Genomic DNA, 26680 nt, shown 5'->3' on the forward strand with positions numbered 1-26680 from the left:
ACCGTACCTACTTACTTCCTCAAATAGTATAAGGTGAACGACGTCCTTTTCTAGGCTAAAAATACACAAATGGTTTATTTAAAGACAAAGAAATTTTGTTATGAATGCTAATAATGGTGGTAGCATTGGACCCAGAAGTATCATTCATTTTAGAATCACTGGCAAAATTAAATTTTAACGCAATCTAGTGATTATATATTGCCAAATGCTGAAACTGAGGACCCCATGTATGCAGCATACCCCATTGAGCAAATATCCTCTTACTTTTAATCATGCTGACATCATTGGCTCCATCACCAATGGCCAAAGTAACAGCATTTCTGTACTTCTTCACCAGCTCTACCACTTGGGCTTTCTGGAGTGGAGTGACCCTGCAGCAAACTACAGTCTTACACATGCAAGCAAGTTCTAGGAGATCATTCTTGACATCACTTTCTAGGGCATGAGCCTGTGTGATTAAAAATAAAATTCAAAAAAGAACAGGAAACAACAAATGTCTTGTTTCTCAACTGATTTGTTTGCTAAACTGTTTCATTCACTTCAAAAAGTCATTGTTGATTCAGAATCACACGAGCAACAAAAACTAAAGAAATAAGTGTTGAACTCCTACCAAGCGAATTTTAAAATACTACTAAGGAATTTCAAAATAAAAATAAAAGAAACTGCCATTTATATGTCTTCCTTGATATCATGCTGCACTGGAGAGAGTTAAATGCTGGAGAAGTTCTAGAAACCATTAAAATTGCTGAAAACAAAAGACAGAACCTATCTACCAGCTCACCAAGTTTAGAATGAATTACAAATGATGATGATTTGTTTATTCTATGTGATGGGCTTTTTGTTTCTTTGCATTGTTGTTTTGTATATTTAGTTTGTTGTTGTGATTATTAATGTGCAGGCAGGATGAAAAGCAGATGACCTGGGGATTGTCCCTTGAAGAACATAATGACTGAAACCCAGAGAGGCCTGTGCAAAAGAGGGGCCTGCAAGCTATGTCACAGACAGGGTTCCTCAACCATTTCTACTCTTGCTCCTATCCAAATGCATAAGAGCCTTTAGATATGCCATGAAATTACTAAAAAAGATAGCACAATCTCTTCCAATTAACTGTGCAATTTTTTTTCCTAGAAAATGTTTTACTGTAAATTCTTTAATAAACACATTAAGAGGAAACAGAAATACACTTACACTTTGAGTTATCAGTATCTTTGCGTGAATCTCTAGCAAGACATTCACAGCCCATCACAATCTGGCCCCTGCGTTCCTTTTGAGTTTTATCTTCTAGCATCACCTTTAAGTCTACACTTTTTTCCCATCATGCCAAATTGCTTGCTCCTCATGATTGAATGGGCTCTTTCTTGTCTCTGTGCCTTTGTACTTGCCATTACCTCTCCTTGAAAATATCACTCTCTCCAGGAAGTCTTCCCTGATCCTCCCACAAGGAAGTAAATTTGTCTCCCTCTGTGCTCTCAAAGCATTGTGTTCATTCCTCTTTCACAGTATTTGTCATACCACTGTGTGATTATCTCACCCACTAGACAGCATTCCCTAAAACAAGAACCATGTTCTATTCACAATCTTATCCTCAGACTTCAGCACTGTGACCTGGGCAGGCTTAATAAAAATGCCAATGGATGAATGGCTGGATCGGTAAATGAGTATAAAAACATAACTCAGCACAGAAAATTCTCATGTTCAAACCTATAATCCCTAGGTGAAATTGTGAGTTGGCATTTTCAAATATTATCACTCTTTCTGAAAGAGAAAACAGATAACTGCCTGTCTTGCCTAGAATGGTCTCTTTCTCTCCATTTCTCTCTCTCTCTCTCTCTCTTTTTATTATCAGCAAGTGAAAAACTATGCTAAGACTCTGAGCAAAAAACAAAGGCCCAATTACATTCTGCAAAACATCAGGATTTAGGCAAATTAGAATCATGATTTAGGAAAAAAAAAAAAAAAAAGATTTCTGACCATACTAGCAAAAACATAGTCAAGTCTCCTTAAATTAAAAATGACATTTCATGGTTCCATGAGTTTCAGGCTTTGAAGCTGATGGGGTTCTTGAAGAGCATCTATCTTACCTCCTTCTTTCAATGCACTTAGAGACAGAGAGAGAAAAATGGTATAAATTATCACCTGAGTACTCTAATGCCACCACACATTGGATTCTTTGAGCCTGAGAGAAAGTCAAAGTATAATTCATAAGGTCCCCTTTCTATATTGTGGTCTCTGGGCAATTCAGCTTGGGGGCCACCAGCTTTAAGACCCAGATGACAGTCATAATTTTCAGTTACTGTTATTCTGTGCAAAAGAGAATTTTGTGTCATTTGGACAAACTTTCAACTGAGTTTGGCCTGCAGCTGAGCTCTGTAACTTTCCATGGTGTAGAAGGCAACACATCATTATGTCGGAATCCAGCTGGATAATGCTCTAAGCACTAAGAGCTAACAACAGACAGCTGATCGCAAAGGAGAAAACACAATATCCTCATATCCAACTTCATTTGTCCTCTAAGAAACTGTCTACAAGAAGATATATTTATTTTCCAAATTCCAAAGTGAAAAATGATCATCAAAGCCAGAGAAAGATGTGAGATTCTTTGTGCATATAAATTATAATTTCACTGGTGTGTAATTGGAGCTTTTGTATTTTACATTAGAAACTCAGAAGAGTATTTTCATGTTTGTTCAAGATTTAGAATCTGAACTACATTAAAAGTACAATGCAAGTTCATTCTATTAGGACAAGAACCAGATTTCCTAATCAAAGCAAATTGTTTGGCATTGCTGTAAAATGCTGCTATTTAGAAAAACCACTAGAGGTATCTTAATGGCAATAATTTGGTATAGTAATTACATGAAGGTCAGGTTGTGCTCCACAAGTCACAAACATTAGTAAGAGCAATAATTATAATACATCCACCCAGTTGTATTATTTTAATTAAGTAACAGTGAGCTGTAACACTCCCCTCTAGAAAGGCACTTAAATAATACTGCTAAGTGGTCTACAGTCATTTAGACAAGATTGATATTCTGTGAATTTAGCATTTATTTGGAGCCTCCCCTTCACTGTGGTGATCCAAACAATAATGTATGAGATATAGATTAGAAGTTTCCTTTCCTTTTGCAAACAGGAAATCATCGCGTATGCCCTGTATTTAGTAGTGACATTTGTCTGGAAAAGACAAAGGAGGTCTGATTACGATAGCACAAAAGAGATGATTACTGTGGTGAAGAAAAAGAAAGGACAAAAACCTTAGGCAAACTCACCAAACTGTGGCCATTTATGATTAAAGCATAATCTCCTGTTACGGTTTCTTCTACAATAGAATCCAACTCCAGCTGCTGCTTTTTTTCACAAACTACATGGCCATTGGAAACATTTCTGTTTTGTCCAGACAAATTTTCTTTTGCTTTCCTTAAAGGAGAGGGTGAAAAGTGAAACATAACAAAGCATACAGAGCATACCTACTAACTCTAACAAGAAACTCGCCTAGAGGTAAATTTATTTCACCACTATTCAGACAGAATATGGCATAAGACCCAGTTTCAATAAGCAAGCTGGATAATTCTTTGTGATGGAATACCATAGCAAATTTCCAAATTCCAGTATGTAGAAGAGTAAACATAATGAAAAGACAATCATCTTAAATGTTTCAAATTACCTAAAAGCTAAATCACCATCTTGAGCTGCATTTGAACTAGGGGATCTTGATAGATTTGGTACTTAAGATTGTCTGAGCTTCAACGGCTTAAGAACCACTGTCTGACAGGCAATACTGTTAAATTATGGAAAGCACAAGACTAAAGACAATTGATGAAATCTTCTAGGAATTCCAGGGCATCTATATATAAAATAAATTCATCAATTCGAGGTGCAATGTAATATGATCCAGCTTAAAATAGCTGTCCTCTGAGAAATATATTTTTTAAAATTTTTAACAAGAAAAAAAATGATGGTACTTACTGAATTGGCATAGCCATTATAATAGAATAGAACATTTTAAGCAAAAAATGTACCCATTAGCTTAAAAAATAGAATAAATCTTCCAGGAGAAAACTAGACACCGAAGTATAGAGGCTTGTTCCAAATGGAAACGCCCTCCAAATGCTCCAGATCTAATTAGCAGTAGCTATAAAACAATCCTGCTCACATCCCATGCATCTCTGCCATCTAAGAGGAAGATTGTAGGGTGACAGAGCACCCTTAGAAGTGGCATTCTACTGTTCTCTCCAAAATGGAAAGATGATGCCTTTAAAGGAAGGGAATTTCCTCTTCAAGAGCACTTGAGTGCAGGCTTTGAAGTAACGTAGGGCAAGCTGACATACCTACAGAAGTTTCAACCACAGCCAGAGAACTATCCAGCATGGGTCATAACTGGCATTTACAAAATGAGCGCTCGGGAGAACATGGGGAGTGACAGAAGACCAGAAAGTGAATACTGTGTCTTTTGGCGAAATGAAATTACTCATCCTGTGTAGAAAATGTTTTATGCATCAAAATCGTTTTATGCTGAGTCTCCTCTGAAAGAAGAGAATGTCCACTTACCAAAATAACTATTTTAGCCCTCAGCTGTCTAATTATTTGAAAATGTAACACCAGTTGTTTACATACTAAGTTTAAAAACAAAAACAAAACAAAAAGATACATTAACTTCAAGCTCAATATCTCCTTCTGCTGTCCAGGACCAAAATCACATCTGCGTTTAGGAACCCAGAGGTCACATGGTTCCAAGAATGATATCATACATTTAACAATCAGTTTGCAGAATCAAAGAAAAAGATTTATAAAGTCAGAGTGCTACGTGTGAAATTTAGGGAGTTACAAAGGGGAGAGGGAGGTAGAACAGACATGAAAAATCATTGTTTTAAGTGAGAGGATCAGACTTTCCCATCAGATAACTATGTCAGGGAATCCTCCTCGCAGTCATGAAAATTTACAGTGCCAAGTAATAAAGAAAGCAAGGGAGACAAGTTCCTTGGAAATGAACGTTTCTCTGACAATGTTGCAGAGCTCATAAATTGCGACTTCAGAAAGCACCACAGGGAAAACATCTCCTGAGTACTCATTTTGAGTAAAGTTCTCACTCGCTGTATAAATGACTCAATCTCTGTTTTCCCCTCAGAGAGTGAAAACATTCCAAAGAAGGGTGAAGTTCATTAAAGTATTGGCTGAAATTCTATTTACTTAGGACTTTTTTCTCCTTAAACTGTCTTCCTAACATCTCACATGAACCCTTTTCCAGGCAGAAAAGGGACAGTTTTTCTGGCTCTGCTGAAATTATCACTGCACTTTCTCTGCACAGGCCAACGTCTCTTGGCCAGATTGGGCTTCCATATTTTTAGAACTTTGCCCACGCTCTATAGCTGTCATTTCTTTTTCTTTCTGGAACTTAGCTCTTCAAACACCAGCTGGTTCTCACAAAAATGATTTATTAGGAAGGGAAAAAGCTACACACAACTCCCTTCAATGACTACGAGCTATACATTTTTGTAAGCGTAACACACAATGCTTAACCACATAATACAAATAGCAAATGCTAAAACAAAAGAGTGCCTGTTTTTTCCAAGCTGCGTAATGAAGGGCAGTTTATTACAATTCTTGGCATGCGGAATTGCATGAAGAGTTGAGGCAACTGTGGCACTCACAGCCCCATGCCACCACAAGCACAGCAAAGCATAGTTAGGCACAGACTAGCTTACATACAACCTATAAAAAGAAAAGAGGATGGTCGGAAAAAAGAGTCGTCTAGTCAGTCCTCTTAAGGCACTCTATATTGGAAGGTTAAATTGATCTGTTGTGGCCAGGCGCCGTGGCTCATATCTGTAATCCCAGCACTTTGGGAGGCCAAGGCGGGCGGATCACCTGAGGTCGGAGTTCAAGACCAGCCTGACCAACATGGAGAAACCCCATCTCTACTAAAAATACAAAATTAGCCAGGCTTGGTGGCACATGCCTGCAATCCCAGCTACTCGGGAGGCTGAGGCCGGAGAATCACTTGAACCCAGGAGGTGGAGGTTGCGGTGAGCTGAGATTGTGCCACTGCACTCCAGCCTAGGCAACAAGAGCAAAACTCTATCTCAAAAAAAAAAAAAAAAAAGAATCTGTTGGGAAAGGGATTGAAACCATGACACCCTGTTTAAAAGAAGACAATCTGGACTTTGATACGAAAGCCAGAGCTTTGAGCTTGGAACCTGGAAAACTGGATTCAGACACAACGACTGCCTCTGACACCTCATGTTTCCACAATTGAGTTATCTGACTTCTAGCCACTTGATGAGCTAGTGTCAGACCGACGGCTAGAACCTAGGTCTTCACATTCACAGTTCTTGGTCTACTGTAGCAAGCTGGTTTACACATAGAGTCAGCCACAGCTTGCCTCTAGGTTGGACTAAGACACAGTGCCAGAGGGACAGTTAAGGGACAGCCCTACCCTGCCAACAGTAGAGAAAGGGAGACAGTACATGAAATTTTGATTTGAATTCCCAGTTCCATTCCTTACTACCCTACCTGAGAGACCTTTAAGATGGTCAACCTCTGAACCAGTTTCATTATTAGAGCTCAGGAAATGGGACCAGCCAATCAGTTTGGCTAATGCCCCAACCAGTCAAAATAGATCATGAAAGCTTGGGCTGCTGCACCAATGTGTGTGCCAGAAGATCTACAAGATTACCTAAGTAAGTGCTCTAAAATTTTATGATTTATGAGAGAAATTTAATCTACTGAAACATTTTTTCCTGGGTGACTAGGCATTAGGAATTAGGACCAAGATGCATTTTGTTTGGCCTACACGGTGTCTTAAAGAATCTCTATGACTTTATGGCCAACACGATGTTCCCACTCACCAAAGGCCCCATCACTCCCTGATGTATAACAGATAGCCCCGATCACGTTGTTAATGCTATAAGCCTGGTCCTGAAGCCATTTGCATTTGAGAACCCTGCACATTCAAACAAATAATTTTCCACTGGGTAGATGTTCAAAAATACCAATGCATATTTTGTTGATTAAAGAAGAAATATCAATTCCTAGTTATATCACTGGGATACTTCTCAGAAGCTGTGGAGTCACTTTATGATTTAGTTAAAGAACATGAATTTTTCTAATAACAAAACACGTGATCATGCTACAAAAATGAAATACAGAATGAGTTTTCCTCGCAGATTAATCAAAATTCTCAGTCTGTTTTCCTTTCAGCAGAAGACATGTGAATTGGTGAAATGTATTCAATGTAGTAATTTTCTGAGAAACCATAGCAGGGTTTAATTGTAGCTTTCTAAGCATGCCTTTAATAATAAGGCAGCGACAGCAGCAAAATTAACCCGGGACTCAAAGTGTCTAAAATGGTTTCATGACACTAAATTTGAAACAAGCCATATGTATGATATGCATGAAAATTATATATCCATGTTTATGAAATTACCTAAGCACATTTGACAGGTTTAAGTATAAGCATTTTGGTCATTTCTTTTCAATAGCTACTATCATTCAGATCCTGTTCTTTGGTTACACTTTCTTTTTTAATGAACTCCCACTGAACTCAAAAAGCATAACACAAGAAAAAGGAATGGTGCAAATTTATGATTTCAATATTTCATCCCAAAGCTGTGGGCTTAGATATAAGTAGCTGAGATTAGGAGTATAGAGAGCAACTTTGAGCAATAGCTTTTCCTGGATGCCATTTTACCCCAAGTCTTAATATTAAGAAAATGCACACTACAAATATAATGATTCCTCTTATATAGAATTTTCTATCATGCTGCCTCTCTGTCTTATACTCTAAGAATGGGGTTACCTACAAGTCTGAGTGGAAATAACATTATTTTCCACTCAGCTGAGCAAGGTGGCCCCAAGGCTTCTGAAATATTGAGTCTAGCTGGAAATTCTTTATTTTTTTCTTCTGAATATTTTTCTTCTCATTAAAAAAGACAATTTTTAAGCTTTTTTCTAATTGTAAAAGCATTACACAAACGCTATTACAATATCAGATAATACAAACAGCCAAAAAGAAGAAAGTAAACACAATCCATAATTCTATCACCCAGAGAGAACCATTGTTTATATCCTCCAGATCTTAGTAGGCAAGGAGGTAAGGAGATGGGTAGATGTATAGTGTTTTATACATATATATACCTATATATATATATACATACACTCTTTTGCAAAAAGAGATATCATATTATGCATGATGTTTTCTAATCTCATTTTTCACTTAACAAAAATATCATGGACATTTCCAATGTCGAGAAATACAAAATCACTTTGAATGACTGAAGAGTATTCCATTGCATGTATATATCATAGCATTGAACAAAATCCTTCATGGCTGGTTATTTGAACTATTTCTCATCTCTATTATCATAAATCAATACAGCAATAGATATTCCTTTTTATACAAATTCATACATTTGTTCACTTATTTTCTGAAGGAAAAATTCTAGAAGAATCATTGGGTAAAAACTATGCATATGTGTAATTTTGAAATATATCGCTAGTTTGTCCTCTAGGGAGTTTCTATCAACTTACACTCCCAATAACAGTATACAAGTAGTTCACATTTCTCCATATTCTTTCCACATAATGACAGTTATGTCATCTAGTCAACCAAATGTAGTTGTATAAAATCTTGAGATATTAACTCAATCACTCCTTCTCCCACTACTACTAGGACCACAAGTGACCCTCTCTATTTAACTAGAAATATGCTTTGCTTCAGGAGGATCTGCAGAGTCAAATATAGAAGGAGAAAAATAGAACCAAACTTTTGCTTTTTGAGCACCAAAATAGGGTTTTGAAACTCATAGCAGCATCATTAGTCTGAATTTCAGCAATCTGGAATTTTACTAATTGGACTTTTGGAAAAAGAAGGGGGGGGATTTCTTTAAGTATCAAAAGAATAAACTTTAAATGAGTCAAGACATTAAAATGATGACAAAAGGAGCAGAGTAGAAAGAAATTACTTTCCTTCATTTCCCATCCCAGCCTAGGGATAGAGGTCTTTGAGGAGGAGTTTAGAAACTGACAAGTGATGGCTAAAAGAAGTCTGGGTCCTGACTTGCCCCTGGATTGGTAGTGGATGAAGGAACCGTGTGGCTAATGGAATCCTCAGATAAATTTGGGGCAATCAGCAGAGTAAAGGGATTTTAGAAACTGAAGTGGCCGTATAAGAACACAAGTCCTCTTGGGCACAGAGAGGTCAGGAAGGGCAGCCACACTTTCCGTGGTGCCCCAGCAGAGTGTGGAAGTCAGCCAAGAGGGAAAGCCCACAACAACCCTAAGAGAGCAGAGACCAGACAGGAACACAGCCGTGGGAAGTACTGGGTGCCAGCAGGGTAGACACTGATGAGCAGTGACAGGTGAGGCAATTGTGCATCCCAGACTTGAACCAAATTTAACTGAAAATGCCTAGTTTAACTGTTCTGTCATCAGACAGAAAGAGGTTCAAGTTCAGTTTTAGAAAACTTAATGAGTTTCTATTCTTGCATGCCTGAGCACACTCTGGGCTGTGAAAGTCAGACAACCTAGCAGTGACAAAGCCTCCTACTACTTCTCTTCACATCCAATCAAATTTCAAGACCTATTCATTCTACCTCCAAAAAGCTGTCTATTTTATTCTACCCCTTCCTTCCCCCGCAATTCCAGTCCTGCTGCCCTTATTGGGGAAATAGTTACAAAAGTAGACCTTGTTGGTGGAAAGACTGGGATCAATGGCTGAAAGAATGAAGGAAGGGAGAAGAGAAGAAATAGAGACAGAATGAGGAAGGCAAGAAAGATGCTCATGGAACAGTCATAAAGCTTTAAGTTCTTATCTAATCCCCCAAATAAAATAAGCTATAGAGTAGATATTTGTATCCCCATTTTACAAATGAAGAAACCAAGCAGAGAGAGGTTATTCACATATCAAAAGTTTCCCACTCAGTCTAAGCATGAAGCTGAGATTCCACCTCAAATCCAGTTGACAGGAAGCCATACTCTTTCTCCTACATCTGCTATTTCCTCTGCAAATTTCTGCTGACTCTACTGGCTAATCTGGTGTCTGACGATTTACTCAAGTGAAGCAGTGAGATGCCTTCACAATTATATTTTTTAGATTAATTGATTAATTATTAAAGGGAATAAGAATACATCTAAGGTATGTTTAGGGAAACACATGGCAAGTGCACAGGCTCTGGGGCCAAGCTGCCTCATTCACATCCCACCTGAACCATGGACCACTTTGGGCAAGTTCCTTACCCTCTATATACTTCAACTTCCTAATCTGTCCAACAGGGAAAACAGTAATGCCTACGATTGAGTTTCTTAAGAACAAAATCAGGTAATACATATGTATTCCCTACAATACTGTTCTAGGCACTGTCTCAAAACATTTAGCAATAAGCTTATTAAAATCTAGATCCGTTTGCATCTATCTTCCTTCAGCAAGAGTCAAATTCTAAATAAGAGTGGTGCTTCAAGATGTACAACTAAAGACATCTGGCAGTTGCCTCCTCCACAAAGAAGCACCAAGATAGAGAGTAGATAATCATACTTCCAATATGTCATCTAAGAGAGAACATTGGAATTCAAGAGAGAAGTGACAGGAAACACCTAAAAGAAAGAAGAAGGAAACAAGGCATCCTGCCTGGCTGGGAGCCCAGAAGGGCTCTCCGATGTAGGGAAAGTATAAGTGAGAGATGCCTGGTGGTCCACAATCCCACCACAGACTCCAATCCTAGCCATGAAAGAGCCCCTCAACGCTTTCAGACCCTGAAATTAACATAGGGAGCTGCCTGAAGACAAGGCAGTGCCATTGCCCCCAGAGAGGGAGCTCACACCAAGTCCCACATACCACTCTAAGTCCTAAGTAGCTATAGCAAAGTGTCATTTTGAGAGCCCAGCCCCACCAGACTGCAACATGCCTGCAGGCCCAACAGTACCTCCCTTTCCACATTCCTGGAGCTCCACTGACATCCCCCACCTGCAGCCACCACCACGGCCACCACTGCCACCATGGCCAAAGTGCAAGACACTGACAGCAACCCCACCACCCTTCCAGCATTTTCACATGCCCTAAGGATGGGCTACCGGACAGATAACTGCCACCTACAGCCAAAGCACACCCTTCCCAGTCACCTGCCTAAGGCTGCGACTACTAAAAGCAATCCCACTCACCCCAGCAGCCAGCAGGGCCATAGTGCAGCTACTGCACCCCCAGCTGAGCATTCCACCAGAGGCCTTGGGATAACCCTGTCCCTGTCCACCACAGCCAGCACCCATACATACCACTGGACAGCAAGGAGAAGGGGAACATACAGACAGGTCTGTCCAGCCTGGCTTTGACCACCCTCCATACGTCCAACCCCAGTGTTTAAGCATACCACCTAGGGGCCTGGGGATCACCCTGCTCCATCACCATCCACCACCATGGCTCCATCCCCCATTGTGAGCACTCCTCCCAGAGACTAGAAGACAGGCTAACCCAGCCTGCCACTACCACCCAGCCTGCCACTACCACCACAGCTAGCACCCACCTGCACTTACCACCTGTGGACCTGACCAGCCTGCCACAGCCACTGCCAACACCAGCATAGACTATTTGGGAGCCAGAGAGTTGTCCAACCACTGCTACTGCCATTGCCTATGCCATGCCTGCAGCCCAGGGGCCCAAGGTTCAGCCTACTGCTTCTACTGCTGGCACCTGAGCAAGCCTCCTGGTGACCCAAGAATCAGCCCACCAGGACACACTAACACCAGTGCCAAATGTGCTATCCTTGGGCCCAAAGACAGGCAGGCTCAGCCTGCCACTGCTCCCACTGGTGCCCAAGACTGTCCCACCTGCTGTCCCCATGCCCAATAAAACTTCACTATAGCCTCCATTAACAGCCATACCCTAAGCCACTGAGGAAGTCACAGACACCACTGGCTTTGTTTACCAAAAAAAAAAAAAAAAGCCAGATAAATTATATGGAGACTATACTACTGCACACATCCAGAATCAAAGCCAAAGTGCCCTACCCAACAAATACCATAGATACATATTGAGGAAGTCTTCTCCTATCAAAGTAAATCCACGAAATTGGAAGAAGTGACTATTACACCAGATGTGCAGATAGCAACGTAAAGACACAAGAAACATGAAAAAGCAAGGAAATATAATTCCAAAGGAACACCATAATTCTCCAGTAACAAATTCCAATGAATAGGAAATTTATGAAATTCTCATAAAAATAATTCAAAATAATGATATGAAAGAGGTTTAGTGAGATACAAGGGAACAAAGATAAACAATACAAAGAAATGAGAAAAACAATTCAGGATATGATTGAGAAATTTACTAAAGAGGTAGACATCACAACGAAGAACCAAACAGAAATCCTGCAACTGAAAAATTCATTGAATGAAATAAAAATTATATTTGAGAGTTTCAACAATAGACTAGATCAAGCAGAAGAGAGAATTTCAGAACTTGAAGACAGGTCTCTTGAAATAACCCAGTCAAACAAAAATAAAACAAAAAATTAGCAAGAGTAGACAAAGCCTACATGACATGTGAGATAACACAAAGCAACCATATATCTGAATTATCAGCATTCCCAAAGCATCTAGTCACCTATAAAGGAGTCGCCATCAGACTTACTGCAAACTTATCAGTAAAAACCTTACAAGTCAGAAGATAATAGGATAACACATTCAAAGTGCTGAAAGACAATATCTGGAAGTCAAGAAATACTATACCCTGCAAAGTTATCCTTTTTGGAGAAATAAAGTTATTTCTAAATAAGGTTACTTTATTGTAGAGAAATAAAATTACCCTCTTTGGAGAAATAAAGTCTTGGCCAGACAAGCAAAAGCTAAGGGAATTCAACACTACTAGAAAAGCCCTACAAGAAATAATTGAGGGAATCCTAAACCTGGAAGCAAAAGGGCAATATCTACTATTACAAATAACACATAAAAGTGCAAAACTCACTGGTAAAGCAAACAGACATATGAGGAAGAGAAAGGACTCAAAGTTACAACTAAAGAAAACTACTGACACAAAAGTATATAACAAAAAAGAAAGGAACAGAAGATATATACAACATCCAGAAAAAAATTAACAATGTGACAGGAACAAAACCTCACATATCAATAGCAACTTTCAATGGAAATGAATTAAATTTTCCACTTGAAACATATAGAATGGCTGAATGGGTTTTTTAAAAATGTGATCCAGATGGCCTGGATCTGGATCTATAAAAATGTGATCTATATGCTGCCTACAAGCAACTCCTTAACCTGTGAAGACACCTATAGACTGAAAGTAAAGGTATAGGAAAAGATGTTCCTCACAAACAAAAACCAAAAGCAAGCAGGAATAGCTATACTTATATCAGGTACAAGATACTTTAAGCCAAAAATAGTAAAAACAGCCAAAAAGATCATTTTATAATGATAAAGGGATCGGTTCAGTAAGAGGATATTACAATAAAAGGATATTACAATTCTAAATACATATGCACCCAACACTGAAGCACCCAGATATATAAAGCAAATATCACTAGATCTAAAGGAAGAAGTAGACTCCAATACAATAATAATGAGGGACTTCAACAGTACATTCTCAGCATTAAATAAATCATTTAGACAGATAATCAATGAAGAATAGTAGATTTAAACTGGACTTTAGATCAAATGGACTGAACAGACATCCACAGGACATTTTATCCAACAGTTGCAGACTACACATTCTTTTCACCAGCACATGGAACATTCTCCAGTATAGACCATAAGTTAGGCCTCAAAACGAGTCTCAACAAATTTTTGAAAATTGAAGTCATATCAAGTATCTTCTCAGACCACAATGGAATGAAACTAGAAATCAGTACCAAGAGGAACTTAGAAACAATACACTACATGAAAATTAAACATGTTCCTGAATGAATACTGGGCCAATGAAGAAAGTAAGATGAAAATGAAAAGATTTCCTCAAACATATGAAAATGGAAACAAAACACACCAAAACCTATGGGATACAGCAAAAGCACTGCTAAGAGAGAACTTTACAGCAATAAATGCCTACATCAAAAAAGTAAAAAGATTTTAAACAAGCAATATAATGAAATAACTGAATGAACCTGAAAAGCAAAAAAAAAAACACCCAAAATTGGTAGAAGGTAAAAGATAATAAAGATCAGAGCATACATAAATAAAATAGGCTAAAAAATACACAGGATCAATGAAATGAAAACTTGTTTTTTTTTTTTTTGAAGAGATAAACAAAGTTAATAAACTTTTAGCTAGACTAACAAAGAAAAAAAGAGACAGGATCCAAAAATCAAAATCAGGAATGAAAACGAAGACATTACAACTTATGCCACAGAAATGTATAAGATCAAGACTTTAAGAACAACTATATGCTAACTAACAGGAGAATGGATAAATTTCTGGACACATGCAAAATTCTAAGATTGAATCAGGAAGAAACAGAAAATCTGAACATACCAAAAGCCAGTAATGAGATTGAATCTGCAATAAAAAGTCTCCCAACAAAGACAAAGCCAGAATTGGATGACTTCACTACCAGATTCTACCAAACGTGTAAAGAAGAACTAATGTAAGTTATCCTTAAGTATCCCAAAAAACTGAAGAGAAGGGAATTCTCTCTAACTTGTTCTACAAGGCCAGCATTACCCTGATACCAAAATCAGACAAGAACACAACAAACAAAGAAAACTACAGTTCAATATCCCTGATGAACATAGACATAAATATCCTCAACTAAAAACTAACAAACTAAGTCCAACAGCAGGCTTGGGTGTGGTGGCTCCATGCCTTGTTTTGTTGTGTTTCCCAGGCTAGTCTCAAACTCCTGGGCTCAAATGATCCTCCTGTGGGAAGCCAAGGCAGGCAGATCATTTGAGCCCAGGAATATGAGACCAACCTAGAAAACATGGCAAAATTCTATCTCTACAAAAAATATAAAATTAGTCGGGTGTGGTGGTGGCTTATACCTGTAGTCCCCACTATTCAGGATGCTGAAGTGGGAGGATCACTTGAGCCCAGGAGGTTGAGGCTGCAGTGAGCTATGATTGCACCACTGCACTGAAAGCCAGGTGACAGAGCAAGACCCTGTCTCAGAAAAAAAAAAAAAAAATCCTACAACAGATCAAAAATATAATATACCACGATCAAGTGAAATTTATCCCAGGAATGCAAGCATGGTTCAACATATGTAATAAATATGATACATCACGTCAACAAAATGAAGGACAAAAACCATATAGTTATCTCAATCGATGCAGAAAAAGCATTTGATAAAATTCAACATCGCTTCATGATAAAAACTCTCAACAAACTAGGTGTAGATGGAACACAACACAACATAATAAAATCTATATATGACACCCACAGCTAACATCATACTGAATGAGGAAGAGTTGAAACCCTTTTTCTAAGAACTAGAGCAAGACAAGGATGCTCACTTTTACCACTCCTATTCATCATAACTGAAAGCCCTAGCCAGAGCAATCAGGTAAGAGAAAAAAATGAAAGCCATCCAAATTGAAAAATAGAAGTCAAATTGTTCCTGTTTGCAAGCAACATGATCTCACCTTCAGAAAAAAATCAAATGATTCCACCAAAAACTCTTAGAACTAATAACCAAATTCAGTAAAGTTTTAGGATATAAAATCAATAGTGTTTCTATACATCAATAATGAAGTACCTGAGAAATAAATCAAGAAAGCAATCCCATTTACAATAGCTATGAAAAAAAGAAAATACTTCATGATAAATTTAACCCAGGAGGTGAAAAACCTCCACAAGGAAAACTACAGAACACCAGTGAAAGAAATTGGAGAGGGCACAAACAAATGAAAATATATTCTATGCTCATAGATTGGAAGAATTAATATTGTTAAAATGATCATACTACCCAATGCAATTTCTATCTAAATATCAGTGTTATTTTTCACAGAAATGGAAAAAAAATCCTAACATTCATATGGAACCAAAAAAGAGCCCAAATAGCCAAAGCAATCCTGACCAAAAAGAACAAAGCTGGAGGCATCACACTACCTGACTACAAAATATATTACAAGACTAAAGTAACCAAAACAGCATGGTATTGGTATAAAACAGACACATAGGCCAATGGAACAGAATACAGAACCCAGAAATAAATCCAAGCATTTACAGTCATCGGATTTTTGACAAAGACACCAAGTACACACACTAGGGAATAGACATCCTCTTCGATAAGTAGTGATGGGAAAACTGAATATCCATATGCAGAAGAATGAAACTGGACCCCTATCTCTCACCACATACAAAAATTAACCAATGTGAATTAAAGACTTAAATACAATCCCCCAAATGATATAACTACTAGAAGATAACATAGGGAAAACAACTTCCAGACACTGGTCTCTAGGCAATGATTTTATGGCTACGACCTCAAAAGCACAGGCAACAAAAACATAGACAAGTGAGACTACATGAAATGAAAAAGCTTCTGCACCACAAAGGAAACAATCAACACACTGAAGAGGCAGTCTGTTGAAAGGAAGAAAGTATTTGCAAACTGCTCATCCAACAAGGGACTAATATCCAGAATATACAAGGAACTCAATTCAACAGTAAGAAAACAATCCCATTAAAAAGCAAAGAACATGAATAGATGTTTCTCAAAAGAAGACACACAAATAGCCAACATATCTATGAAAAAATGCTCAACATCATAAACATCAGAGACATGCAAATCAAAACCACAATAAGATGTGATTTTATTTCAGCTGGAATAGCTACTATTAATAAATAAATAACAGATGCTGGTAAAGGGAGCTATCACACTTTGTTGGTAAGAATGTAAATTGGTACAGCCACTAGAGGAAACACTATGGAGATTTCTCCAAAAACTAAAAATAGAACTACCATATGATCTAACAAGCCCACTACTATTTATTCAAAGGAAATGAAATTGTTATATCAAAGGGATATCTACACCCCATGTTTACTGTAGCACTGCTCATAATATCAAATATATGAAATCAACCCAAGTGTCCATCAATGGATGAATCAATAAAGAAAATGTGGTGTATGCACATACAATGAAATACTATTCAACCATCAAAAAAGAATGAAATCCTACCATTTTAAGCAACATGAATGGAACCATGGGTTCCACATTAAGTCAAATAAGGCACAGAATGACAAGTTTCACATGTTCTCACTCCTATGTGAAAACTAAAAGAGTTGATCTCACAGAGAGTCGAATGATAGATACCAGATACGAGGAAGGTTGTATGGGTGGGAGTGGGGGGTTGAAAAGAAGTTGGTTAATTAGTACAAATGTATAGTTAGATGGAAGGAATAAATTATAAAGTTCAACAGCAGAGTAGGGTGGCTATAGTTAGCAACCATGTGTTGTATATTTCAAGTTAGCCAGAAGAGAGGACTTTCTTTCCCAACACAAAGAAATGATAAAGACTCAAGTGATGGATATCCTAAATATACTGACTTGAACATTATACCTTCTATCCATGTAATAAAATATCACATGTGCCCCAAAAATATGTATATATATTATATATCAATTTAAAAAGAGTCAACCCAAAAATCAAAAGGCAAAGAATCTACTTTCAAAATTTTAATTGACTATTAAATAAGTTATTATTTCCCCAATTGACTTTATGGGGTCTATCATTAAAATTATATCAATAATAGTATTTAAATTATATTAGTAGTAGCTAATTAAATTTCCCAATTTTTATTTGGCAAAGACATATGCAGTGTCCAGTCATAGTTTCCAACCAGCAAGATATAGCAGGTTTTTTTTTTTTTTTTTTTTAACTGCAGGTAAAACAGAGAAGCTGGGAGATTCGTGTACAAGTACCATCAACTAGTGGTGCTGACTTTTAAGACTTCCTTTTCTTAAAGTTCAGGAAGAATAGTTTAATGACAGAGACAGAGACATATTACGGAAGCCACAGTGCTCTACTATTATATTGAAGGAAGGTTAGCTTCCCATCTAGAATGGAGCAAGCGACAAGCAATTTGCCTCTGTGTCATCATTCTGCTTGGCCAGTCTCTAAGTGAGCTGAGCTTAGAGAAGCTACTACAAGCAACAAGTAAGCAAAACTTGTTATAAGACAGTATTTTTAAAGTTCTAGGAAAATATTTATGCAGATTTTTAAATGTTCTTCTCCAAATAAAGTAACAAGAAATAAGGAAATGAAATAAATTGGTGCATCTTAAGAAATATTATTTCTCAAACTTTAATATCTGTCCACTGTTACCTCCAATTTCAGCACTTACATATTTTCTGACACTGTGCAGTAGTTACACAAATTTCATAGTATTTTATTTCACAAGAACAGTATATATCTGGGTTCAATAGTAACTATGTCAAAATATCTACTTTCTTTAATGCTGAAAGACTATTCCATCTTTATATGCCATCGACTACAGCTGTGTCTTCCAAACTTACCTGATCATGAGCTTTATCTAGGTGCTTATTAAATGCAAAGTCCCAAATCCCATTCCCTGTAGATTCTTAATTTGTAGGTCAGAATGAAGCTAGGGAATTGGTATTTTTAACAAGTATCTCATGATACTGATCACTCATCACCATGCAAGAGTTAGCAGGTACTGACCAAAGCACAATTTTAAAGGACAACTCAACATAGCTGATTTGAAATTCTTTTCTAAAAATACTTGAGAAATGCTGGAGGCCTGAAGACAATAATTCATTACTGATATCAACTTTATCTCAGTTTGTCACCAAAATGAATGGAAGCAGCTTAGGAAACATGCACAAAGAACTTTATACTAATTTAAGACCACAGGAAACTACAGCATAGCTTTCCACTTTCTCAACTGTCTGATCTTTTTTCCCTCCCTCCCTCTCATCCTTCCATCCTTTCCTCCTTCCTTCAACACCTACCTGAGTTCTTCTCTCACTTCCACGGCATTATTCCCTGCTATCACAAACACATCATTCATGTCATCAGTCAGCATGTTGCAGGCATAACCGATGTTGATGGCAGTTTCTAATACAAAATAAAGCCCAACTCAGTTAAAATGTTACTTAATAACGTAAGTCCATTTTTAATGAAAGTTTTGAGGGCTTAGCTGTATTTTCTTACAGCCTACAGGCCCTCTCAAATTTACTACTTGCTAAACCCATGCACAAGTAGCAACAGCAACGAATGTGCAGCCTTCTCATCTAGTTTTCAGAAAAACCTTTTCATTCCCAAATTAGCACTCATGAGAATACCTAGAGATCTTGTGACATAATATGTACAAATATAAAACCTTTGACCAGAAGTCCAAATACTGTCTTGGGAGAGCTAAACTACTAAACTTAGCCAGTATTTAATTCTGATATGGAAGACAATTTGAAGAAAAAAAACTCACAAAATGTTCAGTCGAATGAAAAAACAATGCTCTTACAAAATTTTTATAGTTCTCTCAAAGACAACCTTGCCATTTTCCCATTAAATATATGGAAATTTGGAATTTGACTATCATCTCAAAAACCACCCAGCACTGTTCTCCTAGAGAACTGGAGAATCAGATGGTGTTGGGTAATTCTTCCTCTAATTTTATAGAAATGGAACCTAAGATAATCAGATAACTCCTTCTATCTAATAGAGTTATTTGATTGTCTCTAACAGTACAGAATAATTAGACTCTAGCTGATTCTGTGGAATCATTAGTTTTGTCCTAAATTAAGGAAGGTACTTGATAAAATCTCAGCATATACCTTGTATAAACCACAGAAATTAAAGCTAAATAATAGTAAATTCATGGATATTTGTAATAATAGAACAGCTGTAACTGACCGAAATCAAACTCTATAGAGCTTGTTCCATCTAGTAACACACCCAAGTGCTCAACTTTCTACTGTTTATTTTTTGTGACCAATGATTTGGATAAAGATGTAGAGAACTGATTTATCACATCTGCAAATCCCCTAATGCTGTAAAAAAAATACCTAGTAAGTAGATAGAATTTTAACACAGGTGTGTGCCAGTTAATTGAATATTTTCAGTTTACAAATAGCCAAGCATAAAATCATTTTTGTTTTAATCATTACTGCTAGCAGTAGATCAAAAACATGTTGGTCCCCTTTTCTTTCATAGGAAATGTAGTAGAACATGATGACTCACTAATGATTTAGCATTCTGTCAAGCCTGAAAGTCAATGAATTCTCATTGTACCTTGTATAGATAGTCCTGGAATTCAGCCAGGTTGCAGTTACAGCCGTAGTAGCCTTATTAAAATGTCAAAATATTTATATAAACAGTTGATAAACAGCTGTTTCCCTGAGCTTCTTCAAAATGTTCCCATCACCCTGACACCTGCCCTAAGATCCTTCAAATTCTCCACCATCAAGAAACTAAAGGAGTAACCCAAGGTCTCCGATATCCTGCTTCAGTTCTGTGCCAATATCTGTCCTGACTGGGGACAGTATTCATATAAACCAACTGTTAAACATTCTTAATACCATTGTTGCCTCTAGGTATAACAACTATATTCAAGAGGCAATTGGACTGAAACTCAGCTGACTGCAGCTTATACTATGGAAGGCATTTTGTTAGTTTGGTTTGTTTTAAAATAGATTCTTGCAATACATTAAGTTCCTTTTCTCTATTTCAAGTCTTTCCTATGTGGAAGATGGGATGAATATTTAATCAATTAACCTTTCTGGTTAATTAAAATTTTGTGATATAAGTCATCTCCCCATTTTCAAAATATCATCATCATCCATTTTCAAGTTACCTTGTTTGTCTCCTGTTAGGACCCAGATCTTAATATTGGCTAGTGATAAACTTGCAACTGTTTCAATAACACCCTCTTGTAACTTATCTTCTACAGCAGTGGCACCTAGTAGCTTTATTGAACAACAGAGAAAAAACTTATGTTAATGTATACAAACAACATCTATAACATCTATGGATTTCACTCACAGAGTCTGGAGGCCAAAGAATATGAATTGAAGACAGAAATTATGATACTTTGATATAGCAGGCAACCTATTTTGTGCAAAAGTGGGTTGGGAAGGACTCCAAAAGGAAGCTCCCAAATCAAGCCAACTTAACAGCAGAGATCCTGGGAGTTATTATTTACCTGAAGGGGCTGATATGCTCAGATAGCATGTTAGCGTGAGCAGTAAGAAGCCATTTGGACTTAAGAACTCCCCAGCTGCTTCCCCACTTATATCAACAGCAGAGGGGTCCAAGGAATAGCCTTCATTCCATAGCCAGGAAGCTGATCACAAAAAGTCTAGTCATTCTTCTACATTAACAAACCAGCAGATGCCATAAACTAAAGTGAAGGTTCCTGCACGATTTTTCATCGAAAGATGAATAAAGCATACTCTCTGGTACCTCACAGTGGGTGAGCTCCTAGCCACTGGGGCTTCAGGTAAGAGCAGTTTTTAGAATAGACCATGCTCTGGATAGCACAGATATCATCAGAATCTCATGGCCTAGGATGGTTTAGAGCTGTGGCCCCATTCTTCACAGCAAATTTCTCTGCTCTCAAAAGGTGGGTCATAAAACAAGGAGAAAAATTAAAATCCCATAACATCAAGGACACATCAGAGGTTGACAAAGAAGAGGGAGCCTACTATCTTCTACTCTTGGGAAGCTTCCAATTGCTTAAGCTACTGCTAATAGAAATACAATTCTAGGCTCTCTAGGACCATACGTGGAAAACTCAAAGCCAACATATAAAGCATGATTCAGTAATTGAAAGAGAAACATCTGCTGTGTGCAAGAGGCTTAGTCCTTTGCTAAATCTCTAAACACATACTATCTTTCCTGTAAACACAAATCATCATGCTTCTAAACTCATACCATCAAATCTCTTTCAATTTCTTCATACAACCCAGCTATTCGTTCATCCCTCTCTTCTGTGGCAGCATTCGCATCTTCAAGCATCTTATGCCACTCTTTAAAGTACTTGTCATCCAGGTCTCTGTATGCGATGGCCAAGGTCCGAAGGCCTTCCCCTGCAAATTCCTGCCAGAGATGACATAGACTCATGAACCGTCAAAGAAACAATAAGCACAGAAATAGCAACAACAAAAATAATTGGTAAGAAATGTTCCACTCAAATTCATTTTGTCCTAAGAACACTGCTTGGTTATCCTTACTCTCAACTGTTTAGTCTCCTCAGAAATGGGAGATAATGTATGTATTTTCCATTTTATTTCTATGAGGTTACAACATGCAGGGGAGCAAGACTTCCCCCTAAAGACAGTTGAAAAGCCCGCTGAAGTATCCTAGTTGAGAGGTGATCAATGACACCCATGACTTGAGATACTCATTTACGGCAATATATATTTGTTTCCAATCTGTCCTTTACAGAAGGAAGCATTTCTGGCCATGAGAGGGACCCAGTGTGTTTTATGGACCTCAGCTTTCAGTGAAGAGGAAAGGACCCTTGGATAAGCCATAGTTCTCAAATCAAAGGCAGGAGGCTCTCCCCAGGAGCCACAACATGACATCCCACCAAAGTCTTGTCACATTCCCCCTAGTGATATGCCTATGCCTAAAATTAACTGAGTCCTACTTTTGTATATGCTTGAAAATTTTCATAATGAAAAGCTAAAAGTAAATAATAAATAAATAAATAGATGTTAAATAGTCAGATATTAGAAGTTTAAGCATATTACTTAAGGTTATAACCATCACTTCTAGAGCAAAAGGGGAGAGAAAGGAAGAAAAGCTAATATAAGTGGTTGCTTCTGGGAAGCAGGACTAAATACGGAGGCTGACCTTTACTTTTCATTCTAGACTCCTCTGTGAAACTTTTTATTTTTTGCTATATTAAAGTTTTATCTTAATAATAACAAATTGTTTGGAATTCTAAAGACACCATCATCAAGTCATCTTAGTGCAAAAAATAGTGTTATTTTTTAGAAGCTATATTCTATGAACTTAGTACTAAATTAGTCACACTGATAGGTGAACCACACTCTTCCTTTATCCTGTATCCTGACAATCTCAAACAACACCTTTGGTGCTTTATCCTAACAGTAGGGGAAAAGAAATAGAGGAGACTGGTAGTTGCTAAGTGCCTCACACAGCCATGGTAACTAGAAACATATGTAGATTGCTTTGGGGGAAATGCTCAAAAACTCCCATTCCGCCTGTGCTTCCAGTGGTCATTTTATGGGCTTCTACACTGCAAGTAAAGCATTTTTATGGCCATTTCTGCTCCTTTGGGCATTGCCATTGAGTATGTCTCCTCTGTGGTGTTTTGGCTTATGGTACACATATAGGTTTATAACCAGGCGTAGGTTAAACCGTGACATACTGTAATTGGGTAAATAGAAAAGTCAATACATACTGCAATGAGATGGTTTACCCCAGACAGATCTTGGGGAGAAAAATTATCCAAATTTATTTAGTAGGCAATTGGTAGCACTTTGGATATTGGAATCACATTTTGCAAGCCCTGCCTTTCAAGACCACCAATGGATCCCCTACTGATCTGAAAATCTAGTTACTGTCTTGTAATGATCTTTTGTCCTCTTAATTCACACAAACCCTTTTTTGCCTTTAACTTGCAACCCCACTGGGCATTACCACTGCCTTCCTCTCTGTTCTGCACAAGAGTGAATGAACAATAAGATGACATTACAAAAGGAAACAGATGATTTAAGTTATTTAATTAGTGCATGAAACACAAATTCAATCCTAAATGAGCCTTTGATTAAGGTCTTTTCCTATCATTAAACAATTCAAAATCAGTAATTAAATAAACATTTAGGACCTCAGAATCTAGAAGTCAAAATGAATAAACTGAATGAAGCAAACAGCAAGTTAAATTTATACTACCTGAAAAAAAATTATTTTGCAGAGAAATGTAAAACGACTAAATTAGGCTTCCTATAGTCTAGTATCAAAGGAGAATATATGAAAACCCAGGGCCTTGGTGTTTGAGTAATGGCAAAAAGTCAGATACTTATGATTCCAGTGTTGTTTTCATTAAAAAACGTTTAAAAGACCATGCTGGCCTCCTGGAAAAGATTAAAAGAAAATCAAGAATTCTCTATTGGAAAGACAAAAACAATAGCTATGTTTGTAACCAATATTACTAAACCATCATTTTTTAAATTTAAAGTAAAGCAGAGGATTTTTTATTTTATTTGTTTATTTGCTTTTTAAAGATTCAGGGAATGTTTTGTATTAAATATAGGGTCTGACAAAGAACATGAATACTCAATAATGTCTTAAAGGAAAGAAACCAATGAGAAAATGCGAGTTTTGACCAGATGGCCTTAAATGGAACCACAGACAAATATTAGAGACACACGTGAATCTCAGGTTTAAAACAAGTAATGCTCATATTAATTCACATTCCCTTACTTTTTGGCATTTAACAGAAAAGTGCCAAAAATCACCCTTACTTCTTTCAGAAAGCTTTTGTAAAGAAATTATGCTGGTTTCAGAATACACAAATTTGGTGTCTGAGGGCACATAAGGGACTCATCATGATTTACGACCTGAATAAAAAGACCCTTAGAGGAGAAAGTGTGCACCAGAGACTATTTTCCTCTCACAATCTAAACACAACCCTAAACTTTCCCTGGGAGTAATCATAAGATATTCCATTGGTACCAAACACATCAGAATCCAAGGAAAAGGAGCTCTCTGGCTCCTCTTACCAGAACTAGTCCAGTCTTCCAAGAGGAGCAACATGAAGCTGCAGGGGAGTTACAGCAGGTTCCCCAGACGCCCACATTCTGTGGCTACTGCTCAGTTGCTGTGTGTTCTTCCACCTGTAGTGAGACTGACTGGACTTCCAACAGGGCAGAACGCGGGGGTCCTTGTGCCAATTTCCAGACAATCATTGGCACAGCTTCCTGTGGAACCACTCTCCAGATGCTTTCTATTTCTGTAGTCAAATCATTTAGCTGCTATTTTTTTAAACAGGACCTAACCATAGGAGAGGGCAAAAGGGTCATTGTGCTAACCTTAAGACGGAGGGACTTACACTGAGGTGGTCTGACGTCAAAGACAGAAGGACTTCATTGGAAGGATGAAGTTTTTCAAACAGAATAGTATCTGCTCCTTTGGAATAAAGCTTGATCTGTCCTTCTGGGTTGCGAACTGAAAAGAAAAAAGTTTGGAAAAGCAGATTATAATCAATAGCATACATCAAAATAAGACTCTCCCAGACCTCCACCCTGGCAGTTTGTAAATGGGCATAATGTTTTAGCCAGTGGTAAGACACTCAGTGCCTTTGGTTAGGTCATTACCTAAGTCACTTGGCTTTATTCTCATTTATTAACTTAGAAATGCTCCATCTACTGGAATCTTTGATTTCCCAAATTCAGAAACAAGTGTTTTTATTCTGAAGCATATGACCTTCCTGTTTTCCTTGCTTACTATTTCTGAAGGGTTGATACATCTAAATTAAGTCTTCATCTCCATATTGAGCAGAATTGAGAGCTTTATTTGCCCGTCTCCTAGTGTGAAATTCAAGACCTGCTGTTCAAATCAATATCAGTGTTACACCAAATCATCTCCATATGCAATTCTAGCCATTCAAAGTCACGGTTTATACATTTTTTCTTGGCCCTTGCTGACATATTTCTTCATCCCTTTTACTCTGGAAAAGTCCATTAATTATTGGTGGTTCATTGTTAGGTCACAAATTCTCGCTGAAAACACACTTCACAGAGGGGCTTTTAAAAATAAAGTCTCCACCTCATTCCCACTGGAAGTCTATATCAGTAGGACTATGTTTTTAACCTGCCCCACAGGCTTGAGATTGACAGCCCTTCCTAGGCTACCCTCAACTCCATTCCCACCCACAACTCCCAGCATATTGCTGTTAGACAAACCTTTCTTTCAAACCACAGAACACTTGGCCTAACTTTGTGGTTTAGTTGTACAGCTTTACACATAGTAGCCAGTTAATAATTATTCGTTGAACGAATGAATGGCGTGGCTGTGTATTTCTTCCCAGAACTGCCTACGACTTAAGACAACTGCCTTTATCACAACTTCATGATCTGAATACTCTTACCCTCATAGGCTTCATCGGTTGAGTCAACGATCATTACATGCTTTCTACTCAATTATCCCTTTTCTCTATGAAAAGGATGCCTCAAAAAAGGTTAACATAAATGTTTACTATTAATTACTATTAATATAATGCCATAGACAATGGCATGCAAAATTTAGAGCTTAGTTTAAAAAAATATAAAAACCAAAATACAACGTTACCCTCCCCTCTACCCCTAGTCAACACTTATCTATTCTAGTTTCCTCCCGGCTTGCATAGATCTATAATGTACCTGAGAAACGTTTTAGGACTGGGCCTTGTCTAGGCCTTGTCTTCTGTTTTAAGAGCCTTTGTTAGTTTGCCTAAGTGCCAGGACTCATTTGGGTTTTCTTGTACTCTAGCTCTAATCCCCTACATTGGGGAAAAAAGAGAGAGAAAAACATATGCAATTTATCTAATTGTTAAATGAGGGGGGTAAACTTAATCCTGGGAAAGACTTTCTCTTGATTTTCTTGTATAATAATCCAATTTAATAATTTCCCTTATATTTTCTCCCTTCCATCACCAGAGGTATAAAGGCAAAAGATGAATAATCCACATTTGCCTGTATTTTGTATTCTAGACTAGGACATTAGTTCTCTAACTCATGGTCTCAGGTTATAATTCTTCAATGCTGAGTGAGGATTCTAAA

The 26680-nt window shown here is 37.6% G+C and overlaps 1 protein-coding gene across 1 annotated transcript in view; it reads right to left on the reverse strand.

Annotated features, from left to right (window-relative positions):
* Positions 1-26680, reverse strand: part of ATP8B4 (ATPase, class I, type 8B, member 4) — a 257644-nt gene that overhangs the window by 38178 nt on the left and 192786 nt on the right. Inside the window, exons 17-22 of the mRNA XM_011928601.1 lie at positions 24973-25088; positions 21825-21989; positions 20746-20857; positions 18905-19010; positions 3270-3417; positions 265-448 (exon numbers count right to left, since the gene is read on the reverse strand). Of these exons, the coding sequence (XP_011783991.1) occupies positions 265-448; positions 3270-3417; positions 18905-19010; positions 20746-20857; positions 21825-21989; positions 24973-25088 (831 nt within the window). The remainder of the gene's footprint in view (positions 1-264; positions 449-3269; positions 3418-18904; positions 19011-20745; positions 20858-21824; positions 21990-24972; positions 25089-26680) is intronic.

This window comes from Colobus angolensis, unplaced genomic scaffold, assembly GCF_000951035.1.
Source record: "Colobus angolensis palliatus isolate OR3802 unplaced genomic scaffold, Cang.pa_1.0 Scaffold78, whole genome shotgun sequence".
Taxonomy (NCBI): domain Eukaryota; kingdom Metazoa; phylum Chordata; class Mammalia; order Primates; family Cercopithecidae; genus Colobus; species Colobus angolensis.